General features: G+C 46.7%; 1 protein-coding gene across 1 annotated transcript in view; it reads right to left on the reverse strand.

Moving 5' to 3' along the window:
- Positions 1-8,896: 8,896 nt before the first annotated feature.
- The window catches only part of LOC127577410 (septin-7-like), a 59,434-nt gene continuing 43,777 nt past the window's right edge, over positions 8,897-24,553 (reverse strand). The window contains exons 8-13 of the mRNA XM_052028606.1: positions 21,374-21,470; positions 20,615-20,666; positions 16,779-16,904; positions 12,368-12,503; positions 11,711-11,856; positions 8,897-11,132 (exon numbers count right to left, since the gene is read on the reverse strand). Of these exons, the coding sequence (XP_051884566.1) occupies positions 11,093-11,132; positions 11,711-11,856; positions 12,368-12,503; positions 16,779-16,904; positions 20,615-20,666; positions 21,374-21,470 (597 nt within the window). The 3' untranslated portion in view covers positions 8,897-11,092. The remainder of the gene's footprint in view (positions 11,133-11,710; positions 11,857-12,367; positions 12,504-16,778; positions 16,905-20,614; positions 20,667-21,373; positions 21,471-24,553) is intronic.

Here is a 24,553-nt window from a genome sequence, read left to right on the forward strand (position 1 = left end):
AAAATAGAGGGCTATGGGTAAGCCTAGTAATTTCTAGGGTAGGGACATGTTCGGCACAGCTTTGTGGGCCAAAGGCCCTGAATTGTGCTGTAGTTTTTCTATGTTCTATGTTCTATTCGGCCTCTCGTGTTTGCTCTGAGATTCGGTGATGTCACGGCTGATGTTTTCCCTCAGAGCCGCTTTCGCCACTGATCCCTCGACCCCCGCAGTGGAAAGCACCTGAATTATCTTACAGCGAGGTCCGGCAAGGGTTTAGACCCAACTGAGCGTGGTTTACGTTTCTTCAATAAAACAGAACAGAATGCAAATGTGAAAAATAGAATTATTACCGAGCGAGCCTGATATCCAGTCGGGGTTTCCTGCAATGATCATCTGTACATGAAAGCATCAGCGCGGGTTTTATTTCTGATTATTTGGGAAGTAAATTATGAATTAAGAGCCATAATAATTTCAGCATCACACAGACAAAAAAAGTCGCGCGTGTGATTTATTTTGTACCTATGATGCATGCTCAGGGCGTTATACTCGAGCAGACTGAACTCTAAACAGGAGTAAAGTCTGATGGCAGACGAGGTAAAGGACAATCCTCAGAGATCCGACGTACATTAAGAGCTAAAGGGGAACTAGGGAAGGAATAGGTCTCCTTAAGGATCAATGTCGTTTTCAATGTGTGGAACCACACGAGATGGGAGAGGTTTTAAAGAAATATTTGTCACCTGCACTCACTGTGAAGAAATTTATGGAAGCTAAGGAATAGTGATGCATTGGGGCATATACGCAGGAGCTGCTGGCGGTCTTAAGGCATACTAATTTGGATCAATCAAGTGTATCTTTGGACATTATGCGAAGCTGGGGAAAAATGTTGGGGACATGTCAGGGACATTTGCATCATCTATAGCCAATGGAGAGGTACCAGAGGGTGGCTAATGATATGTCATTATTTAAGAAGGGCTGCAAGGACAAACCAAAGAACGACAGACCAGTGAGCTTAACATCAGTGGTGGGAAAGTTACTGGAGGGGATTTTGAGGGACAGGATCTACCTGCCTTTGGAAAAACGATGAAAGATTAACTTGTGGTGCTTATATACTTCTCCAGGGATTCGCTTGATCCCTGCTGCCTGTACCTGACCCATGCCTCCTTTTTTCTGGCCAAGGTCTCCATATCTCTTGCCATTTAGGGTTCCCTATTCCTGCCAGCCTGGCCCTTCCCTCTAACAGGAACATGTCGACCTTGAGCTCTCATTATCTCACCTTTAAAAGCCTCCCAATCGCCGGAGATTACTTTGCCTGTAAAGAACCTACTCCAGTCAACCTTTCCAAATTCCTGTCTGATGCCGTCAAAACTTGCCTTGCCCCAATTCGGAACTCGAACGTGTGAACCAGATCCGTCCCTTTCCATAACTAATTTAAAACTAATAGAACTATGGTCACTGGTCCCAAAGTGCTCCCCATTGACACCTCAGTCACGTCCCTTGCCCAATCACGTGCTCAAACTCTATCCCGCCAGGGCATTTCTGGATGCAATGCAAAAGATTCAAGGACGTCCTCAAAGCCTCCTCTGAAAAAAAGTGCAACATCCGCGCCAACACACGGATTTCCGTGCCTGGGACTGGTCAAAATGGAGAAACACCTGGTACGGCAGTGGGGAGGTCGAGTCGCTACATGCGAAGTATGTGGAAACTCAGCAACACCCCCCACACCGCCCACCCTACCCAGTGCTCATCTGTTCGAGAATCAGTGGGGCGCAGACATCCTGTCCCATCTGTGCTGGAATGTGTGGGTCCCATACCTGGCCCCTCATCTGCAGCAGATTCCGCGGGCACCACACTGGTCTAATCAGCCACTTCAGCGCCCAATAGAATCAGAGAGAACGCAGACTAGAGCCAAAAACAAAACTGCCGGAAGAGCTCTGCGGGTCAAGCAGCATCTGTGGAAGCAGAGGGATAGTCAACATTTCAAGTCGAGATCGGCTGCCCTAGGGACTGCGGGAGAATGTGCAACAATATCTTTGCACAAATTAGTGAAGCCAAAATAAGCAAAGAAAACGGGGCTCAATGTTCGAGGGATCATATCGAAAAGCAGAAAAAAATCCACGGAGTTCATTGATGGAAACTAATTTTATTGAAAAATCTGGAAGTAACAAAGGAAGTGCACAAATTCGCATCCTCTTGGAACCGATGTAGCGGAGGAACACCCGCCGTATCTCGGGGAGTGGAGGTGCTGGAGGAACCAGCCACCAGGTACTGCTCAGCTGAGAGTCGATGTAGGTGAGTGAGCGCAGGGGACAGGTGAGAGCGGCAGCTGCAAATGCCAGGGACCAGCGGCAGAATTTTGCTTCAACTGAAGTTCAGAAAAGGAGGAAAATACACGTCCGACCGAGAGTGTACTGGAAGCGTCAGGGTAACACGCAGCAAAGCGTGGAAGCTGATTGGGCAGCAGACGGTCTGAGGCACAGCATCGTGCGTGTGAGAGCCTCCGACTGACGGCGCAGAGCGGTTGATGTTCGCCCTGGTGCCATTGAACAGTCACTGAATTGATAGTTTATTGAATCATTGAAAACAACAGGGGAATGGAGATGAGATAACATACCTGGATTTTGAAAATGCTCTTGCTGAGGCCCGGCCTCGTTAAATCCAAGCATGTGGAGTTGGATACGGAATAGTACGGACAGTAAGCTAACGGTGGAATAGAGAGTAGGAGTTGCGTGCAGTTAGTTTGGCTGGCGCAAGAGAGTCAGTGGTGTTCCACAAGGATCAGTGCTGGTTTATTATGGCTGTGTGTGCAGAGATACAGTGACACACTTCATGCTGGGGTCACATTGTTGGTCGCCATTTACATCGACAGCTTGAACTCCAAAATCAGAAGCCCAGTTTCAAACGTTGCGGTGACACCTCATTGGGTGCGATAATTAATATTTATGAGAAATGTTAATTGACAAAGCACAAGGCAGTAACCAGCTTGCAGAATGGGCACATAACTGGAAGGTAAATTACAAATTTGACAAACGAAGTGGTCCATCTGGTGGGAAGGAGAAGGAACCCATAAAGTTCTTGAAAATAAGTCTAAATAGGGCAGAGACTCAAACAGATCTCAGGGCGAGCCCTTGTGAAACAGCAAACAGGACGAGTAAGGCTTTAAACAAGCAAATACATCACTGGAGTTGACCTCTATAGGGGTGGAGTTGAAGAGAAGGGAGGCTGTTTTAAACTTGCCTTGGTTTTGAGACCATGGTAACCGTTGTGCAGGAAAGGACATGGTGCACTGGAGACATTGTGAAGCGACCGTGCTCCAGGTTGTAACTCTTGGGACTGATGCACAGCTGAGGCACGTTTCCTTTGGAAAAGGCGAGCTGGGGTTCATTCTCAACAGACTTTAAGATTCTGAACGGGTGGTCATAGTGGTATGAGAAAGAACAAACATAGGGTTTAATTTACCAAAAGCTAACTCAGCAGAGTGATTCGGATGTGATGCCGACAACTCAGAATCAGGCCTATTATCACTGACATATGTCATGAAATTTGTTGTTTTGCGGCAGCAGTACAGCGCAAGACAAAAATTACTAGAAGTCACAAAACAAAACAGAGCAAAAAAGGAATAACGAGGTAGTGTTCAGAAATCTGATGGTGGAGGGGAAGAAGCTGTTCCTGAAACGTTGAGTGTGGGTCTTCAGGCTCCTGTACCTCCTCCCGGATGGTAGTAACGTAAAGAGGGCACGTTCGGGATGGTGAGTGTCCCTACTGATGGATGCCGCCTTCTTGAAGAGCCACCTCTTGAAGATGTCCTCGATGGTGGGGAGGGTTGTGTCCATGATGGAGCTGGCTGAGTCTACAACCTTCTGCAGCCCCTTTCGATCCTACAAGTTGCAGGGAAAGTGCCAGGGACGAGGGGTGAGTGGAGAGGGATGAGCAGACCAAGACCCCTAGAGAGAGTAGTCCCTGTGGAAAGCAGAAAGGGCGGGGCGGGTGGTGGAGGATCTGGCACCTTTCGTCTTCCCTCTCAGTCCTGATGCAGGGTCTCGGCTCAAAACATTACCTTACACCTTTTGCCTCCACAGATGCTGCTTGACCCGCTGAGTTCGTCCACATAGTTTCTGTTCTAGATCCCAGCAACTGCAGCCTATTTAGTCAACAGCCTCAAATATCTCATCAGGACTTCTCCAGTATATTCCAATCCTTCCTGTAATATGCTGGTCTGCACCACCCTTCAGCAGCCACCTATGATCAGAGATAGGAGCAGGATTGCAAACATTTGGCTCCCTCATTCAGAAAGGTCACGATTGGACCTGATACTCTGTTTTCCTGTGGTAACCTTTCACGCCCTTGCTTGTCAATAATCTGCATACCTTAAAATGTTCAAAGACTGTGCTTCCATTCAGGGAAATAGTTTCAGAGAGACATGCCCTCAGTGGGAAGAAAAATCACCTCCCCTGTCCTAATCTGGCAACCCCTTATTTTTAAAGGCAAGTCCTGGTTCTCCCACAAGAGGACACATCCTCTCCAGTCCACCCTGCCCAAACCCTTCGTCTGCTTCAATCAAGACACCTCTCTCTTCTAAATCCAGCAGACATACACACCTGGCCTTTCTAGCTTTTCCTCATGACAACCGCAATCCCACCCATTCCAGTTATTACTCCAGTAAACCTTCTGTTAACTGCTCTCAATGCATTTACTTCTTTCATTAAGATAAGTACTGGACACAGTACTCTGGATGTGGTCCCACACAATTGAAACATAACCTTTCATCAGAATTGACAAAAAAAGGTCTTCAACCGGACACAATGACCGTTTCTCTTTCCACAGTATTTAACCGACCCACTGAACATTTCCAGCAGTTTTATTTTAGATTTCCAGCATCTGCAGTTTTCTTTTATATTTTCACTGAATCATAATCTCCCACCTTCTGTACTTAAATCACCTCTCAATGAAAAATAACACTAGATTTTCTACTCATCACATCTTGCCAACCAGACAAAGATCCATTAATGCCAAGTTCCTGTTTCTGGTTGGACAGCTGATCTGTGTCTGTACTATTGTTAACCCTTACACCAGGAGCATATTTCTGCACTAACCTTTGATGCTGTACCTAAACAAGTACCTGCCATTTATCTACTTTCAATACCAGTAAGCCCCTTGACATGTCTTCATTTTCCCTGATTATCCCATCCAATATTCCACATGCTCCTTCATTTGGCATCACCCAACCACCTCTTCCCTCTCACCCTCTACGTGAAGACAATCACAAAGTATTAAGAACCTTTGCCATATCCTCCACTTCAACACACAGGTTATAGAGTCATACAGTGCAGGAACAGGATCTTCAGCCAATCCTGTTCATACCAAACATCAAGAAGCGATCTACACTAATCACACTTTGCAGAACTTGGCCGATGCACTTTATGCCTTGGCAATTCACGTGCCCATCCAGATACAGAGAGCCTGCCTCTGTCACCCATTTCAGATCCCTTCTTATGCCTTGCCCCAAACCTGTGCTCTCTGATTTTAGATACTTCTGCTATAAGGAAGAGCCTCCTATCATCTACTCTATCTATCTCCCCTCATATTTTTGCATCTATCAGGTCCCCCCTCAGCTCCAGGAAAAACAAACCCAACATCTCATGTCTGAAACACTCCACCCCAGCAGCAACCTGGTCAATCCCTTCTGCATCACATCCTTCCTAGTGTAGTTATAGTACACCAGCTATAGCTTAACCAATGCTTTATAAAGTTGTACCATAGCCTTCCTGCTTTATTTTCTATGCCCCAGTTAATGAAGACAAGTATCCTGCCTGCCTTCTTCACCACCCTATCTCCCTGTGCTGCAACCTTCAAGGACTCTTACACTGAGGTCCCTCTTCAATACTCCCTAGGGGTTTATCTTTCACTGTGTTCATCCCTTCCCCGACCCCACCCCCCCCCCGCCCAAAAGTGCCTCACCTCGCCCTTATCAGGATTAAATTCCATCTACCATTGCTCTGCCCATTTTACCAACTGATCAATATTATGCTGGAGCCCAAAGACTATCCTCCTCATTAACAGCACCACCACCAACTTTTGTGTTATCTGCAGATTTACTCATCATGCCTCCTACATCCATAGCCAGGCTGTAGATGTGCAGAACACACAGGAAGGGTCCCAGCCCCAATCCCTGTGATACACCATGGTCACAGGGTACCAATCACAGAAACAACCCTCTACCACTGCTTTCTGGAAGCAACCCTCTAACACCTGACTTCAGGAAGGGGGAAGGGGGTGCACGTGCTCCCATTCACATCAACGGTGCTGAGGTCAAGAGGGTTGAGACCTTCAAGTTTCTAGGAGTGAACATCACCAATAGCCTGGCCTGGTCCAACCATGTAGATGTCTTGGCCAAGAAAGACTCACCAGCACCTCTACTTCTGCAGGAGGCTAAAGAAATTTGGCATGTTCCCACTCACCCTCACCAATTTTTATTGATGCACCATTGGAAGCATCCTACCCGGATGCATCACGGCTTGGTATGGCAACTGTCCTGCCTGAAACCACAGGAAACTGCAGAGAGTTGTGGACACAGCTCAGCTCATCACAGAAACCAGCCTCCCCTCCATGGATTTTCTACACTTCTCGCTGCCTCAGTAAAGCAGCCAATATAATCAAAGATCCCACCAACCCCGCATATTCTCTCCCCTCTCCCATGAGGCAGAAGATACAAAAGCCTGAAAGCACATACCACCAGACTCAAGGACAGATTCTATTCAACTGTATATGACTATTGAACTGTCCCCTAGTATGATAAGATGGACTCTTGACCTCAGTCTACCTAGTTATGGGCTTGCACCTTATTTGTCTACCTGCACTTTCTCTGTAACTGTAACACCTTATTCTGCTTTGTTATTGTTATCCCTTGTACTACCTCAACGTACTGTTGAAATGAAGTGATCTGTATGGATGGTATGCAAGATGAGTTTTTCACTGTACCTTGGTACGTGACAATAATAATTCAGACAGGTGCATAGATCAGAAAGGTCTAGAGGGATAGGGTCAAACGCGGGCAAATGGGACTAGCTTAGATGGGCATCTTGGTCGACATGGATGAGCTGGGCCGAAGGGCCTGTTTCCATGCTGTATCACACTAATTAGAGCTTCACAATTGGAATCTCAGAATCCCTGCCACCTCCATTAACTCATCCCCATAAAGCACACTAACACATTACACTGTTATCGACTCTACAGGCTTCTCCACAACTGAGGTTACTTTCCTGAATTGTAACTCTCCCTTCCTTGAAAGTCATGTAACACTTCCTGCCCTTCAGTCCATCCTTGTTCCAAATCCAGAGGAAGAATTACCACTGACTGCCTGGAAATTGTTCTCAACAGTGGATGCATTTCAAATTCATTGTGCTGTGTCCCATCTCTCACTCACACACAGAGCCCATTCCTCTGGCTGCCCTCTTGCATTTTTCGCAGCCCCTGCCCTGTCGAACAACTCAAAGCTCAAGCTACTGATGGGAAGGGCACAGATGTGAGATTGGGCAGGACCAGAGTTGGACAGAAGTATCGTCTGAAACTCAAATCAGCAATAACAACTATTGCATCAGTGCATTTCTTCCCCCCCCCCCCCCCATGTCTTGCATGTGAGCTGCAACAGCTGTTGAAATAACAAGAGGGGTACCTTCAGCAAAGCCCCACCAGGATAGAGCAAGCCCTCCGTTGCAGCGACACAGTGGTTACACAAGCTGTGAGTATTTACAGGATCTTTAACATGACTCCACTCAGAGCATGTCCCATATATCTGTATATCTCATGGGCACTCTCCCTCATCACCATACACTTGTAGTTCTTCATGGCTGAGGAATCAAAGGGCAAACCCCCAGCAATCACCCTGTATGCAGGAGGAAGAGGAGGGAGACCTCACCTCAATGTGACACCATCTCAGTCTGCTGCAAGGCCACAGGTCAGGGAGAGGGAACCTGGTTTCCCAGTCCATGGAGAGACAGATTGCACCATTCTGGGAGACCTAGTAGTGGACAATTTTATTTCACATTTCCAGCAGTCTTTTAATTTTCAAGACATTATCCTTGTACTGGACAAAGGTCAGTCAGCTAACCTTGTGGAATAGATCCACCTTGTTCAGTAACCCACAGATGTCTGACGGCAAGATAGAACTGTACCCCCAATGGATTCCCTGAGTAAATTGTCGCTCATTCATACAAACAGATGTTGGCATTCAGAGGTCATCAGCAGGATGATAAAAAAGTGTGCTAAGGTATGCACAAAGGAGTTGTGAAAATCACCATGGGGTGGCCCTGTTAATTCTTTTGTAACACAGTTCCTATTTAGCAGCCATACATGTGAGCTGCTAACACTGACCACCACTAGCAAAACTCCATGTTGTATTGGAGCCTGGATATTCTCAGCCACTCCTCAGGGTTGACATCATCAGCCAGCCAAAGCAACCCTCACCGCTGGTTCTATCGTTCAACAATCATCTACACAGCCACCCCTTTCACAGCAGGATCTTCATGGATGAAGTCCAGCACTCTGGAAATTTCACTAGATGTATATACTCTTGCTTCCCTGCACCCTCACACCTCGGGCTGGCTGCTCACATCTTCCAGCTGGACCAAACCTACTATTCTGCCCTACTCTTCACAGACGACTCTACCCGACTTCCCGTATCCTCCAACTCCTGTAGTTTGTCAAGACACTGACAATCACCTGTGTTTTTCTTACTGCTGCCCAGAATGTCTGCCTGTAGCACGAACAGGCAGTGGTTGTGGGGAGAGTGTCAGACGGAAAACAGCAGAACGAGGAAAAGATGAGTTGTTGGGAAGAATATTCACTCTTCCCTTTCCCACAGGCGCAAACTGTGCATCAGATTGAGCTTGTATAATACAAAAACAGAGACCTGAATGGAACGCTTGATACCACAGAGGTTACTTTTTATTTTATACGTATACTAAGTGGTAGTGATAATTATAAAACATCAAGTGAAGCTTATTTCTTTAAAAAAAAACATAAAAGATGAGATTCCAATTCAACTTGTCAGCTCCAGGTCCCCTGCCTGAACGTAGCTCCATCTCCTCCTTCACCCTCCTTGGCTGAAGGCAGTTTATCACAGTGAAGCAGCTGAAATATTGGCAGAAAATGCACAGGGCCACGGTACAACACAGGGTAGTGTGAGCCATGAAGGGAGAGCTTGCTGCTCACGGAGCCAACGTCGAGAGAACCGCAGTGCAGACAATGGAAGGCAAATGGTAGGAGAGGGAGAATAAGGTGAGGGCACTGGGTGAGAGAGACTCGGTGCAGAGAGGTCAGCACAGAAAGAGAGGAGAGGAGTCCCCTCTCCCAACACAGACAGGCACTGGGAGACCCTAATGCAGAGCATGTGTGAAAGGGCACAAGGGTTAAAGGTCCCTATCCCAGCACTGACAAGCAGGGAGGGAGGGAGGGGGGAAAAAGAAAGAGAGAGAGAGAGGGAGAGGGGGAGAGAGAGAGGGAGGGAGGGAGGGAGGGGGGGGTACGGGGCAAGTTGACAGCAGAAAAAAGTAAACAGAGAAAAGGAATGAAAAAGGGGAGAGGGCAGAGAGAGTGGGAGCATGGCCCAGTACAGAGAGAGACACCGGCACAATGAGGGTGGAGGAGTGGTCACAAAGCAGAGATGAGGAGAGGTCTGTTCACAAGGCTGAAAAGGAACATCTTCCGACTCTTCACATGCAAATAAAATGGATCAGCAAGAGAAAAAAAACATTGCAAACCTTTTGGCTGTTGTGTCATTCACGGTTTTGGATCTACTCTGCAGCTAGAGTCATGGGTTAACACCAACTTCACAAGCACATTGGGAGTGATCTACAAGGACCCAAATATAATTGGTGCCTGCACTTAGTTCCTCTCATACAAAACTAGATGTGGAAATGGCCTGAGGAGGCAGAAGCCCTGGTGGGAGAAGTGGAATAGTGCGGCCTCAAGGGACACAGTAAACATGCCAACAAGGGGAGTGGGGGCTGTCCAGGGTTCACAGGTTGCAGGGAAGCACAGCAAGCTTACACAACACATGCTCTTCCAGAAAGTGGACTGAAGAACTACAGCCACCAGTCTGGATAGAACAGGGTTAGCTTCTTCTGGCTCTACTCTTGGGCTGGGTGTGAAATTCTCTGATATATCGCTATGGACTCAGCATCTGGCCAAACACAAGTGAAGAGCAGCCTGGCACTGCCTCTGACTGGAGGACAAGTTGCCAACCCAACACAGAAGATGCTGCCCCCATCCAGGAAACTCCACAATACAGGGGACCATTGCATCAGACAGACAACCTCACACCAATGGGACTAAACAGGTTCCCCTTATAGCCAATCAGTCCCTAACCCATAGGACATTTGAACAGGTGAACTACTGATACAAATAGAATATTATTAGAGTTATTTCCTTCTGGCTGTTCTACTTGAAGTGATTCTTATTGCATGAGCTTCTGTGTCACATTTGACACTACCCCACCTCAAGTATGAAACAGAAATCGTTCAGTTTTGTTGTGTGGAATGATCAACATTGGCACTGTGATCTGACAGTGGCCTGTCTCCATAGTCCACCAAGGTCCAATGAGAGTTGGAAACTGCAGACCCCATGCAGGCCACAACTGCCAGCACTGGAACTGCTCAGCTCCAACACTCTCAGCAAAATACTACTGGTGGGGGGGGGGGGGAGGTGCGAGGAAGGTTTCAAATGGCCAAATTGGATGGAGCCTCACTGTAAACCTTGGGCTGGGTGAGTGAGCGGCAGCGTTTGGACACCAAGCAGACAGTGTGGAGTCCTGAGCCTTACTCACTTACCAAACCAGGCAATGGAGGCCAGTGGAAGGAACATGCAGCATCGACAGCAAGTAGCAAACGTCCCCACCACTACACAGCTTGTGATTCGCAAGATTTTAAGACACGACAACAAGAGGCCCATTGCAAAGGAGCTCAGTGCCAGGATCCTATGAAGATTTACTGCTTTTTCACCAGCCCTGGGCTTGCAGGCAGCTGAATAATTGTCTGATGAGCAGGTTTAAGCAATGTTCCTACATTGCAATGTGGCCAAACGCATGAGCCTTAAAACATTTGCACTAAAAATAACCTCTTCAGAAGATCTTCCCTTTCTTCTTGTTTTTCTCCATTGTTCTGCAAAGGATAGAAAGAGGAAGTTTAATCTTTCAAACTTAGCTGCACCCAGCATGCAGGGCAGGAGGAACAATCCTGGAAGGGCAGTGCGGATGGGCTGCCAGTGTGCCTGCCCAATCCCTACTGCCCATGCTCACTCCCTCACTCCCCCCAGTCCCCATCCATGTGCTCACATCCTCACTCTGTCCCACGCCAGTTTGCTACCCACCAGTGCTTACCCGTCTCTCTCCCCTGCCCACACACAACACCCCTTCCCTTTGACATGTAAGCATCCCATCCTCTCTCCCACAAACCTGTGGCAGAGGGCACTCACTCTCTCCCCACACTCATGGGTGTGCCTGCTTCTTTATTCCCACTTCATCCTCACAGCCACCTTTGTGCACTGTTCCCTCTCTCCCTTGCGTTCTTAGCCCATTCCCACGTCATCGCCACACACTGCCCACTGCACTAACCCACACCCCTTCCATCCCCTCACACATGCCCTCTGCCTTTCACTCTCTAACACACACACCAGTCCACCTTTCCCTCACAAGTCCAGCTAACACGCGCACAGACTCTCTGATACAAACATCACTAACTTTGATGCATCCAATTTCTGCTGTTCCAGCATGCGTTGCTCTGCCTCCCAGGATGCTTTCTCTTCCTCAAACTGCTTCCTCTTCTCCTCCAGCTCCTTGTACTGAGCCTCCAGGTTCTTCTTCATCTGTTCATGTCGGCGCTGCAGCTGCAGGGGGAGGAGAGAGGACGCGGAGGTAGAGAAGGGAGGGGGACAACAGAGAAGGGAGAGAAGTTTGGAGTAGAAATGCGGCAGAGGGAAGGGGAGGAGGAGAGGAAGGTGGGGGTGGGGGTAAGAGAGTGGAGTGGGAGAGGCAGGAGGCGGCGAGGGACAAAGAGGGTGAAATAGACGGAGCCATATGGTGTGGGAAAGAGGGGTTCAAGGGAAGTCAGTTGGAAAGGTGGTTAGAGGGAGTCCGAAAGATCGAGGGGTGGAGGACAGAGAAAGGAAACTTACCATTAGCTTCTGTGAGCACCCTGACCTGGCTGATTACATGATAAGACATGCTCCCTGGGCACTGTTCGATTCAAACACACCACTCTCCTTCAGTATGGAGATGTCCCAGCAGGGAAAGGACCACGTACTCTGGGACCAGCAGAGTGCACCGAAATGAGCAGGGTGCAATGACAGACGGGCATGGGCCACAGGGAGATGTGGAGGGAGTGACAGGATGGCTTACCTCGTTCTCAGAGTCCTTCAGTTTCTGTTTCTTCTCCTTGACCTTCATTTCAAAGACTTGCTCCATCTCCGTCTCCATCTTCTTCATCTTGGCCACATGCTCTCGACGCTCTTCCTCCATCTCAGCCAGAGGGCTCCTGTATTAACAAAAGACAATTATTTCCTTGCCCAGTTGCCTGCACTGGGCCCGTATCCCTCTATACCCTCCAGTTCTAGACACCCCTGCCCTGAGAAAAAAAGATTCTATACTATTTATGCCCTTCATAATTTTACAAACTTCTATAAGATCACCCCTCAGCACCCTGTGCTCCAGTGAGAATAAACCCAGCCTATCCAATCTCTCTTTCCCAGCCCTCCATTCCAGGGAACACCCCGGTGAATCTCTTCTGTACTCTCTCTATTGTTACCACATCCTTCCTGTAGTGTGGTAACCAGAACCGTACACAATACTCTGAGTGCACCCTTACCGATGTCGTATACAGCTGCAACATGACATCCCAACTCATACTCAATGCCTGTGAAGGGCAGCATATCAAATGTCTTTGACACTACCCTATCCACCAGTGTCACCATTTTCAGGGAGCTATGGACTTGCATCCCAAGGTTTCTCTGCACATCAACATTCCTAAGGTCACTACCATTTACCCTATATGTTCTACCGAAATTTGACCTCCCAAAGTGCATCACCTCACACTTGTTTGGATTAAATTCCATATACCAGGCTCTGCTCAACTTCCCAGCTGATCGACGTTCCACAGTATCTTTAACCAACCTTCTGTGCTATCTACAACTCCACCAATTTTCGTGTCATCTACAAATTAACTAAACATACCCCCTACGTTCTCATCCAAGTCATTTATATATACTACAGACAACAACGGTCCCAGTACCAGTCCCTGCAGTACACCACTGTTCAGAGACTTCCAATCAGAGAAACACCCATCCACCACTACCCTCTGCAGCCCATCACAAACCAATTTTGGATTCAGTTTGCCAACATGCCTTGGACCCCTTGTACCTTAACCTTCTGGACCAGTCGACCACGTGGGACCTTGTCAAAAGCCTTAATGACATCCATGCAAACCAGGTCCACCACTCTGCATTCATCCATTTTCCCAGTCACTTGCTCAAAAATCTCAATCGGATTTGTGAGGCAGGATGTCCCCTGCACAAAAACATGCCGACTCTCTCTAACCAGTCCCTGCCTTTCCAAGTGAACATAAATGCTGTCCCTCAGAATCTTCAACAACTTCTCCACCACTGATGCAAGGCTTACCAGCCTGTAGATTCCAGACATCCTCCCTTCCCTTTTTGAACAAGGAGACAACATTGGTTCTCCTCCAGTCTTCTGGTATCTTACCCACAGATAATGAAGATGCAAAAATCTCCAGAGTCCCAGCAATCTCCTCCCTTACTTCCCATGGCATCCTGGCATAGATCTCATCAGGCCCTTGGGATTGATCCATCCTAACGTGCTCCAGTATTTCTAACACTTCCTCCTTAAAATATATGTGCTCCAGAATATCAGTGTACCCCTCCCTTAACTCTCCAGCCTCCACATCCTTCTCCCTGGTGAATACAGATGGAGGGGGATTTATTTAGGTCCCCACTCACATGCCCTGGCTCCACAAAGATAACGCCTCTGGTCCCCGAGGGGCCCTACCCCTTCTTTAGCTACCCTCTTGCTTCTAATATCCTTATAAAAGGTTTCAGAATTCTCTTTAATCCTACTTGCCAACGTCATTTATTGGCCCCTTTTACTTCCCTAGTTTCTAAGTTCTCTCCTATATCCCCCATAAACCTCGATTGATACCAATTTATTAAACCTGACATACATTTCCTTCTTTTCCTTGATCAAACCTTCAAAATCCTTCGTTATCCAGGGTTCCCTAGACTAACCATCTTAGCCTCTTATCCTTGCATGTTGACTCTGAACACTTACCATCTTACTTTCAAATGCCTTCCACTTACTGGATGCTGTTTCCTCCCTGGCAGCTGCTCCCAAGCTGCCTCTCCCACATTCAGTCTTGTAAAAATCAAAATCCACCTTCCGCCAGCTTATGGCCATAACTCAAGGACCAACCTTATCTTCTTCCATGACTACCTTGAAGCTTACTGAACTATGGTCACTGTTCCCACAGGATTCCACCATAGACACTTCAATCTCTTGCACGTCCTCACTCTCTAAGGTTAAGTACAGCCCCCTCCCTGGTAGAATTCTCTACATTTTGCTTCAGAAAACCCTTGAATATATGTTATGAATTCTTTCCTATCTAAGCCCCTCGCACAGGCAAAACTTGGAAAAAGTTAAGATCACCTATAACCCTACTGTTTATATACCCTTCTGAGATGTGCCTACATATCCAATAAACCAATATCTGTTATTCTAATGATAGAACATAGAGCAGTGCAGCACAGGAACAGGCCCTTCAGTCCTCCATGTCTGTGCTGAACAGAATGCCAAACCAAACCAATTCTCTTCTGCCTGCACATGATCCCTATCCCTCCATTCCCTGCATATTTGTGTGTCTAACAGCCACCATCATATCTGCCTCCATCACTATCCCTGGCAGCCCATTCCAGGCAAAACAACTCCCCCCCCTCACCTTAAATGCATGTCCTCTGGTACTTGATATTTCTACCCTGGGAAAGAGATTCTGACTGTCTACCCCATGTATGCCTCTCATGATTTGATAAACCCCTCAGCCTCTGACAGTCCAGAGATAACAACCCAAATTTGTCCAACCTCTCTCTTATAGGTTATACCCCTAATCTAAGCAGCATCCTGGTAAACCTCTCCTGCTCTCTTTCCACATTCTCCACAGCCTGCCTGTAATGGGGCGACCAAAATTGCACACAATACTCCAAATGCAGCCCAACCAAAGTTCTATATAGCTGCAATATGACTCCGTGACTCTTATCCTCATTGCCCAAACAATGAAGGCAAGCATGCCATATGCCTTCTTTACAGCCCTATCTACTTGCATGGCCACTTTCATTGAGCTATGAACTTGGACCCCAAGAACCCTCTGTACATCAACACTGTTAAGGGTCCTGCCATTAACCGTATATTTTCCCCTTACATTAGACCTCCCAAAGCATAACACCTCACACTTGCCCGGATTAAACTCCATCTGCCATTTTTCCACCCACATCTGTAACTCATCTATATTCTGCTGTACCCTTTGACAGCCCTCTGCACTCTCCGCAACACCACCAATCTTTGTGTCGTCTGCAAACTTGCATCTACATTTTCATCCAAGTAATTGATATATATCACAAACAATAGAAGCCCCAGCAGTGATCACGGTGGTACACCACTAGTCATGACTCCAGCCAGAATCACCAATACCCTCTGTCTTCTATGGACAAGCCAATTCTGAATCCAAACTACCAAGTCACTATGGATCAGGCTACCATGAGGGACCTTGTCAAATGCCTTGTAGACAACACCCACTACCCTACCCTCATCGATCACCTTTGTCACCTCCTCAAAAAAACTCAATCAAGTTTGTAAGACAAGACCAGCTCCACACAAAGCCATGTTGACTCTCCCTAATCAGGCCATGTTTTCCCAAATGTGCGTAAATCCCATCCCTAAGAATCCTCTCCAATAGCTTCCCTACCATGGATGTGAGGCTCACTGGACTATAATTTTCTGATTATCCCTATTTCCCTTCTTGAACAAAGGACTTTTCAACAAAAACTTCTACTGACTTTTGGGGAGGTATAGCATAACCCCAAAGTGACCACCCCTCTCTTATTCCCAAGTTCTACCCACGTAGCCTCATTGGCCAATCCCTCCAGGATATCCTTCAAGTACTGCAGCAATGCCCTCCCCGAGCAGCAGGGCAAGCCCCCTCCTCTTCTGCACCTCTCTCAGTCATGCCCAAAACCTCAATACCCCAGAACATTGATCTGCAAGTCCTGCCCTTCCCTCAACCATGTTTCTGAATGCAACAATATCATAATCCCACGTACTGATCTATGTTCTCAGCTCATCCATCATGCTCCTTGCATTAAAGTCAATGCAGTTAAGCCAACCAGCTCTTCATGCTTCCCCCTCCTGTCTCTGTCTCCCCTTCCCATGGGACTTACATGCTCGATTTTCCACATACGTCTACCCACTGAGTTGTCATTCTCAGTCCCAGCAAGACACAGCACAGACAGCTCCCTAAACAAGATGCTCCCCCCCAAAGCCTTCCTTCAAACGTTCCCAACGCTACGACAGCAAGGTCCAAGTGCAAAGCTCAGCACCTCCACTCTGTTCAATGTGCCACAGCTGGAACCTGACGCTTGGTAACTGCTGAGCTCACCAATCAGCTTGTGGATAAACTTTGGTTGGGTTTGTGTTGTGAGACGACTTGGCAACAGGCAGCGTCTATTCCTTGGAGTGGCTGTTACTGACTCACCTGGTGAGGCGGCCTTTCGTCTTACTGGCATCAACCCCGTTGCCCGTCACTGCCGCCAGCTTCCGACTTCGATAGTTCTCGTAGTGGACGTTGTTGGTGATCTCCTTCAGATCCTGCATGTGTGTCCTGCAATAGGAGTACAATTACCGCAAGTTGAAGCTTCCCAAAGCATCCAAACAAAGCACAACTCAGCACTAGGTACACTCCCAATTTGCAGCTGTGCCAACCCTGGAAACACAGCACCGACAACATCCTCACAAATCAGAGGGCTCCCGGGTCTGCAGCACCATTCAACAGCATCATGGCTGATCTACTTCAAGCAGCTCATTCTCCATTGGCCAAAACTACCCCAGCAACACATCAAAACATGCAGCACAGAAACAGGCCCTTCGGCCCACCTCGTCCATGCTGACTGTGATGTCTCTCCACACTACTCCCATCTTCCTGCATTAGGCTGAATCCCTCTGCCTTTCTGATCCTAGTACCTGACCAAGTGCCTCCTCTGGCAGTTTGTACCAAATATTCACCATTCTGTGTGGAAACCTTATCCCTCAGATCGCCTTCAAATTTCTCCCCTTTCAAACCTGTGCCCCTCTAAGTTCTAGACTCCCCTGGCCTTGGAAAGAGATTCTATCTATCCTATCTATGCTCCTCATAATTTTAGAATCTATGAGGTCACCCCTCAGCCTATGTCCCAGTGAGCATAAACCCAGCCTATCCCACCCCTCCTTATAACTGCACTCCTCTACCCCATGCAACATCCTGGCAAATCTCTTCTGCACTCACTATAACTCAGTTCTGACCAAGGGGCTGCCACCTGAAACATTACCACCATTTCCCTTTCACAATTGCTGCCTGACCTGCTGACTGCTTCTGGCATATCCTCATTTTGTTTCAGATTTCCAGGATACAGTTCATTCCCCAATAATCCATAGCATCACGGGAAATAAATACTTCCCTGATCTGAGCTTCACAGGAACACAGCTCATTCCCAGATCATCAGCTCTCCAGGAGCACAGCTCAGTAAATCAGAATAACAGAGTTGTTGTGATGGGAGATTTTAATTTCCCAAACATTGATTGGCATCTCCAGTCAGTGAGGGGTTTAGATGGGGAGGAGTTTGTTAGGTGTGTTCAGGAAGGGTTCTTGACACGGTATGTAGATAGACCTACAAGAGGAGAGGCTGTGCTTGATTTGATATTGGGTAATGAACCTGGTCAGGTGTCAGATCTCTCGGTGGGTGAACATTTTGGTGACAGTGATCATAATTCTATCTCCTTTACATTAGCACTGGAGAGATATAGGAACACACAGACTAGAAAGGCATTGACTTGGAGTAAAGGGAATTATGCGGCTCTCAGGCAGGAAATTGGAAGATTAAATTGGGAACAGATGTTCTCTGGGAAAAGTATGGAAGATATGTGGCAAATATTCAGGGGGGTATTTGTGTGGAGCTCTGCATAGGCATGTTCCGATGAGACAGGGAAGTCATGAGAGGATACAGGAACTGTGGTGTACGGCTATAATAAATCTAGTCAAAAGGAAAAGCATACAAAAGGTACAGAGAGCTAGGTAACGTTAGAGACCTGGAAGAGTACACGGCTAAAAGGAAGGAACTCAAGAGATTAGGAGAGCCAGAAGGGGACATGAGAAGGCCTTGGCAGGCAGGATTAAGGAAAGCCCTAAGGTGTTCTACAAGTATGTGAAGAGTAAGAGGACAAGATGCGAAAGGATAGGGCCTATCAAGTGCAGCAGTGGGAAAGTGTGTGTGGATCTGGAAGAAATAGCGGAGGTACTTAATGAATACTTTACATCAGTATTCACTACGGGAAAAGATCTGGGGGATTGTAGTGGGGACTTGCAGCGGGCTGAAAAGCTTGAGCATGTACATAATAGGAAAGAGGAGGTGCTGAAACCTTTGGAAAGCATCAAGTTAGATAAGTCGCCAGGACCGGATGAGATGTACCCCAGGTTGCTGTGGGAGGCGAGGGAGGAGATAGCAGAGCCTCTGACGATGATCTTTGCGTCGTTGATGGAGACTGGAGAGGTTCCGGAAGATTGGAGGGTTGCAGATGTTGTTCCCTTATTCAAGAAGGGGAGTAGGGATAGCCCAGGAAATTATAGACCAGTGAGTCTTACCTCAGTGGTTGGTAAGCTGATGGAGAAGATCCTGAGGGGCAGGATTTATGAACATTTGGAGAGGTATAATATGATTAGGAATAGTCAGCATTGCTTTGTCGAGGGCAGGTCCTGCCTTATGAGCCTGATTGAATTTTTTGAGGATGTGACTAAGCACAGCGATGAAGGGAGAGCAGTAGATGTAGTGTATATGGATTTCAGCAAGGCATTTGATAAGGTACCCCATGTGAGGCTTATGGGGAGGGTGCGGAGACATGGGATCCAAGGGGACATTGCAGTGTGGATCCAGAACTGGCTGGCCCACAGAAGGCAAAGAGTGGTTGTTGAAGGGTCGTATTCTGAGTGGAGGTCGGTGACGAGTGGTGTACCCCAGGGATCTGTACTGGGACCCTTATTCTTTGCGATTTTTTTAAACGACCTGGATGAGGAAGTGGAGGAGTGGGTTAGTAAGTTTGCGGATGACACGAAGGTTGGGGGGGGGTTGTGGATAGTTTGGAGGGCTGTCAGAGGTTACAGAGGGACGTAGATAGGATGCAGAGTTGGGCTGAAAAGTGGCAGATGCAGTTCAACTCAGATAAGTGTGAAGTGGTTCATTTTGGTAGGTCAAATACGTTGGCGGAATATAGTATTAATGGTAGGACTCTTGGCAGTGTGGAGGATCAGAAGGATCTTGGGGTCCGAGTCCATAGGACGCTCAAAGCGGCTGCGCAGGTTGACTCTGTGGTTAGTGTATATGGTGTATTGTCCTTCATCAATCAGGGAATTAAATTTAGGAGCCGAGAGGTATTGTTGCAACTATATAGGTCCCTGGTCAGACCCCACTTGGAGTATTGTGCTCAGTTCTGGTCGCCTCACTACCAGAAAGATGTGGAAGCCATAGAAAGGGTGCAGAGGAGATTTAAAAGGATGCTGCCTGGAATGCATAGCATGCCTTATTAAAGCAGGTTGAGGGAACTTGCCCTTTTCTCCTTGCAGCGACAGAGGACGAGGGGGGACCTGATAGATGTGTATAAGATGATGAGAGTTATTGATCGGGTGGATAGTCAGAGGTTTTACCCCAGGGCTGAAATGGTGGCCACAAGAGGGCATAGGTTTAAGGTGCTGGGGAGTAGATATAGAGGAGATGTCAGGGGTAAGTTTTTTTTACTCAGAGAGTGGTGAGTGCGGGGAATGGGCTGCCGGCAATGGTGGTGGAGACGGATACGATAGGGTCTTTCAAGAGACTGTTAGATAGGTACATGGAGCTGAGTAAAATAGAGGGCTATGGGTAAGCCTAGTAATTTCTAGGGTAGGGACATGTTCGGCACAGCTTTGTGGGCAGAAGGGCCTGAATTGTGCTGTAGTTTTTCTATGTTCTAACGATATCATCCCAGGAAGAGATTCCCTCACTCCCCAGGAACATGCCCCATTCTCTGATAGACAACATCCCAAGAATGCAGCTCATTCCCACATCAACTAAATCATTCAAGACAGCAATTCATTTCCTATTCATCTACAACCCAGAAGCACAGCTCAGCAAATGAGATTGGAATATTGGCTATACAAAGCTCAGGGACTGAGATTATTTTGTCTTACATAAAACGACTGGTTGCCTCTAAGGGTGCTGATGCAGAGTTTACCAGAGTAATGTGTCATTAAATACAGCTACACAGCAACAGACGATCTGCTTTGGTGAATCATTGTCTGATGAGCTTTACCTGATCAGCATGTTGCGCAAAATGGAGAAATCGCAGTGGTCGCCATTTTCAACTGTGAAAGATTGAGAGAAATAGATCAGTTTACACTCTCCGCACACAGAGCTACTCACCCAGCACTAGCAAACAAGGCTGCCTGCATTTCCTGTTTTCTTATGTAATAAATAATGGCCTGGAGCCTGTTTTTTTTGTGTCTATCTGTGGCGCTGATATACCGGAAGCTGGTTATTAAACAGTGTAACAGGATTTAATGCATAACAGGGATGTAATATTTATATACACGAGTCTAGTTAACTGTATGATCTCACACTGATATAAAGTCAATTTTTTAAGAAATGTGGGAAAGCTATCCTGTTGAATACTAAATCCATGAGGTGGCAACTTTATCAACTACAGGGTGAAAGTCTGTGGGGAGAAGTTCCAGGAACTTGACCCAGTAAATGGGAAAGAACAACATATTCCCAAGCTTTTGTTGCCTCATTTCTTAATAACACGGTTGACAAAAATTAAGCCACCTCAGATGTAAAATTATTGTTAATTATAAGTTTGTATCAGAGTGTTGTTGGGTCACTGATCAGCCATGACTTCACTGAATGCTGAAACTGGACTGAAGGGTCACGTTACCTACTCCGGTTGCTACTGTGCACTGGTTTCAGACAAAGCCTGGGAAAGTGGGTTAAGGCTGGTCAGATACAGATGGCTTCTAACACAAGACAGTGGGAAAATCTCGAGTGTGCAACCTGAAATCAACAGAACTTTTACCTTCCGCCACTCCCCACGGATACTGCCGACCTCTGACCTTTTTCCCACTGACCTCAAAGACAAGGTTGCTTCCAACAACTGCCAGGGGTACACGATCCTGGGGAGAGAAGATATCATCGTGAGCTATCATATCCAAGTCACTGCAGGTTCTATCACCAGTTCACGATAAACACTAGAGGCCCGAGTGGATGACAAACACAGGGTCCAATGTCTAGTCCAGTCCAGGAGTACTGTGACCATATGCGGTCACACTGAGCAGTGTTTCCAGTTTGTGTCCCATTGAACCTTGACAGCGGTGTTAATTCTATCCACATTTACCTCTCTCATGTTTCTCAAATTAGAAAATGATTGGCCTATTAGTGCAAAAGTTATTAGATGTAATTATATGTAAGGGCACACCAGCACTTGGGCCAATAGAGGAGAGTTCTTAAGAGCTAACTACTGTGGCAGTTAATGGATTGCTTATCGATGTGTATTTTACAAGTTCCATTTGCGTGAAAGTCAATGATTTAACAAATTTACTGTTTATAATCTATATTAAACTTCCCACACATGCCACACACTACCAACAGTGTGGCTTTCCTTTTTCAACAAGCTTGTTAAGTTTTTTCTTCCCCCCACCCACCAATGTTTATTACTGGAGTAATAACTTCAATGATAAATCCACAAAAGTAGCAAATCCCACTGTGGAAAAAGAATTTAAATACACACTGCAAGTGCCAAAGTAGAATCTTTGTGGGGTCAAGTTCAAGATGTTTAATTCCACAGAGAGAATCAACTCAACAAATCACACCCAATTTACCAACTCAAAGCAGTCACTTGGCAGCTCATCTATTTTCTCAGCACGACACTGTATGACTTTCTGTACTGAATCCTCGCGTTTCAGTGTGGTGTATTCTTCCAGTCCTTTCTCGGTAATGGGATTACTTAATTAAATTAACTAAATTAATGGGAACACCAGAAAGGGTGTGAAGGAGGCAAAGTCAGTCTGAAGGTGCAAGTTTACAATTGTAGAAGCAGGATATCCAGGCACGAGTTTAGTTCATAACTCACTCTCCACTCCTGAACTCAGTGTGCCCTGGGAAGTGCAGTGGATGTGTCAACTTTCTCCTCTGATAAATAATTCCCAGATTAATAGCTCAAAATAAAAGGCCCCCGAGAAAAATGGAAAATACTTTGATAATAAAACTGCAGGAAAGGTGCTGTGCAATTTATTTGTTACTTTATTTGGTACTCAGCATATTACCAGGCCCTTCAGCCTACCAAATCTGCAATAACCATTAGGTTAAACATGACCTGTCTTTTACAAATCTGTGCCGGCTTCCCTTAATGAACCTCTCCAAGAGCTGTTAATATTTTCAAAGTCAAAGTCAAGTTTATTGTCATATGCACAGGTGCAATGAAAAACTTACTTACTTCCCTGACCATTTCTAAAATAACCTTCGAGGTTAAATAACAGGCCAATAGTCACCAGGAAAGTCCTTACAACCTTTCCTGAACATTTGCCAGTTCCCAATTCTTTGGCACTTCTCCTGTACTGAGAAAGGAGTGGAAGAATACACCACACTGAAACGCGAGGATTCAGTACAGAAAGTCGTACAGTGTCGTGCTGAGGAAATAGATGAGCTGCTACATGACTGCTTTGAGTTGGTAAATTGGTCCATGTTCAAAGACTCAGCAGCCAACCTAGATGAGCACACCTCACCACTGTTACCGACTTTATCAGCAGGTGTGCTGAGCACTGTGTACTAAAGAGGTCAATCTGGGTGCCCCCAAGCTGGAAACCAGTGATGAACCAGGAGATCCAGTCCCTACCGAGGTCTAGGACTGCGGCATTCAAATCAGGTAAACCTTGACCTAGACAGAAATTGAAATACGACCTTCATAAAGCTATCAGGGATGTCGAGAGACAATACCAGTCCAAAATAGAGTCCCAGACCAGCCACTAGTTGTGGCAGGGCTTACATACTATAAACGGGCTACAAAACACAGTCGGGCAGCATTGCTGACAACAGCGCATCTATTCCCGATGAGTTTAACGCATTCTATGTACATTTTGAACAGAAGGGAAATGGAATGTCACCACCCACCCACAGTGAACCCACAGTCACTGTTGCAGACATCAGATCAGTCTTCTAGAAAGCATCTGGCCCGGATGGTGTCCTTGGCTGTCTGCTCAAATACTGCACAGATCAGCTGGCGGGTGTATTTGCAGACATTTTTAACCTCTCTCTACTTCAATCTGAGGTTCCCACCTGCTTTAAGACTATCATCCCAGCACCGATGAAAAACAAGGTGATGTGCCTTAATCACTACAGCCTGGTGGCTCTGACATCCACCATCATGAAGTGCTTCCAGAGGCTGGTCATGGCTCACATCAACTCCAGCCTCCCAGACAATCTTGATCCACTGCAATTCGCCTACCGCCAAAACAGGGCTACGGCAGACACCATCTCCCTGGCCTGACACTCATCACTGGAGCATCTGGACAGTAAAGACACCTACATCAGACTATTGTTTATTGACTACAGCCCTGCCTTCAATACTGTAATTCCAAGAAAACTCATCTCCAAACTCCTAGACCTGGGACTCAACAACTCCCTTTGCAACTTGATCAACAGACTGCAATCAATAAGGATAAGCAGCAAACCCCCATAATCCTCAGCACAGGTGCCCCACAAGGCTGCGTCCTCAGCCCTCTACTCTACTCTCTATACAGTCATGACTGCGTGGCCAGATTCTGGTCTAACTCCATCTACAAGTTTGCTGATGACACCACCACAGTGGGCTGAATCTCAAATAATGAGTCAGAGTACAGAAAGGAGATAGAGCCCAGTAGCATGGTCCATAATCAGGTTTATTATCACTGACATATGTCATGAAATGTGTTGTTTTGCAGCAGTAGTACAGTGCAAGACATAACTATAAGTTACAAAAATAAATAAATAGTGCAAAAGAGGAATAACGAAGTAGTGTTCATGGACCGGTCAAAAACCTGATGGCGGAAGGTGTCAAGACAACAACTTTTCCCTCAGTGTCAGCAAAACAAAAGAGCTGGTCATTGACTTCAGGAAGTGGGGGGGCCACACACTCCTGTTTACATCAATGGTGCTGAATGCTGAAGTCGAGAGGGTTTGAAAGCTTCATGTTCCTAGGAGTGATACATAGCCTATCCTGGTC

Source organism: Pristis pectinata, chromosome 13 (assembly GCF_009764475.1).
Source record: "Pristis pectinata isolate sPriPec2 chromosome 13, sPriPec2.1.pri, whole genome shotgun sequence".
In the NCBI taxonomy this organism is placed as follows: Eukaryota; Metazoa; Chordata; class Chondrichthyes; order Rhinopristiformes; family Pristidae; genus Pristis; species Pristis pectinata.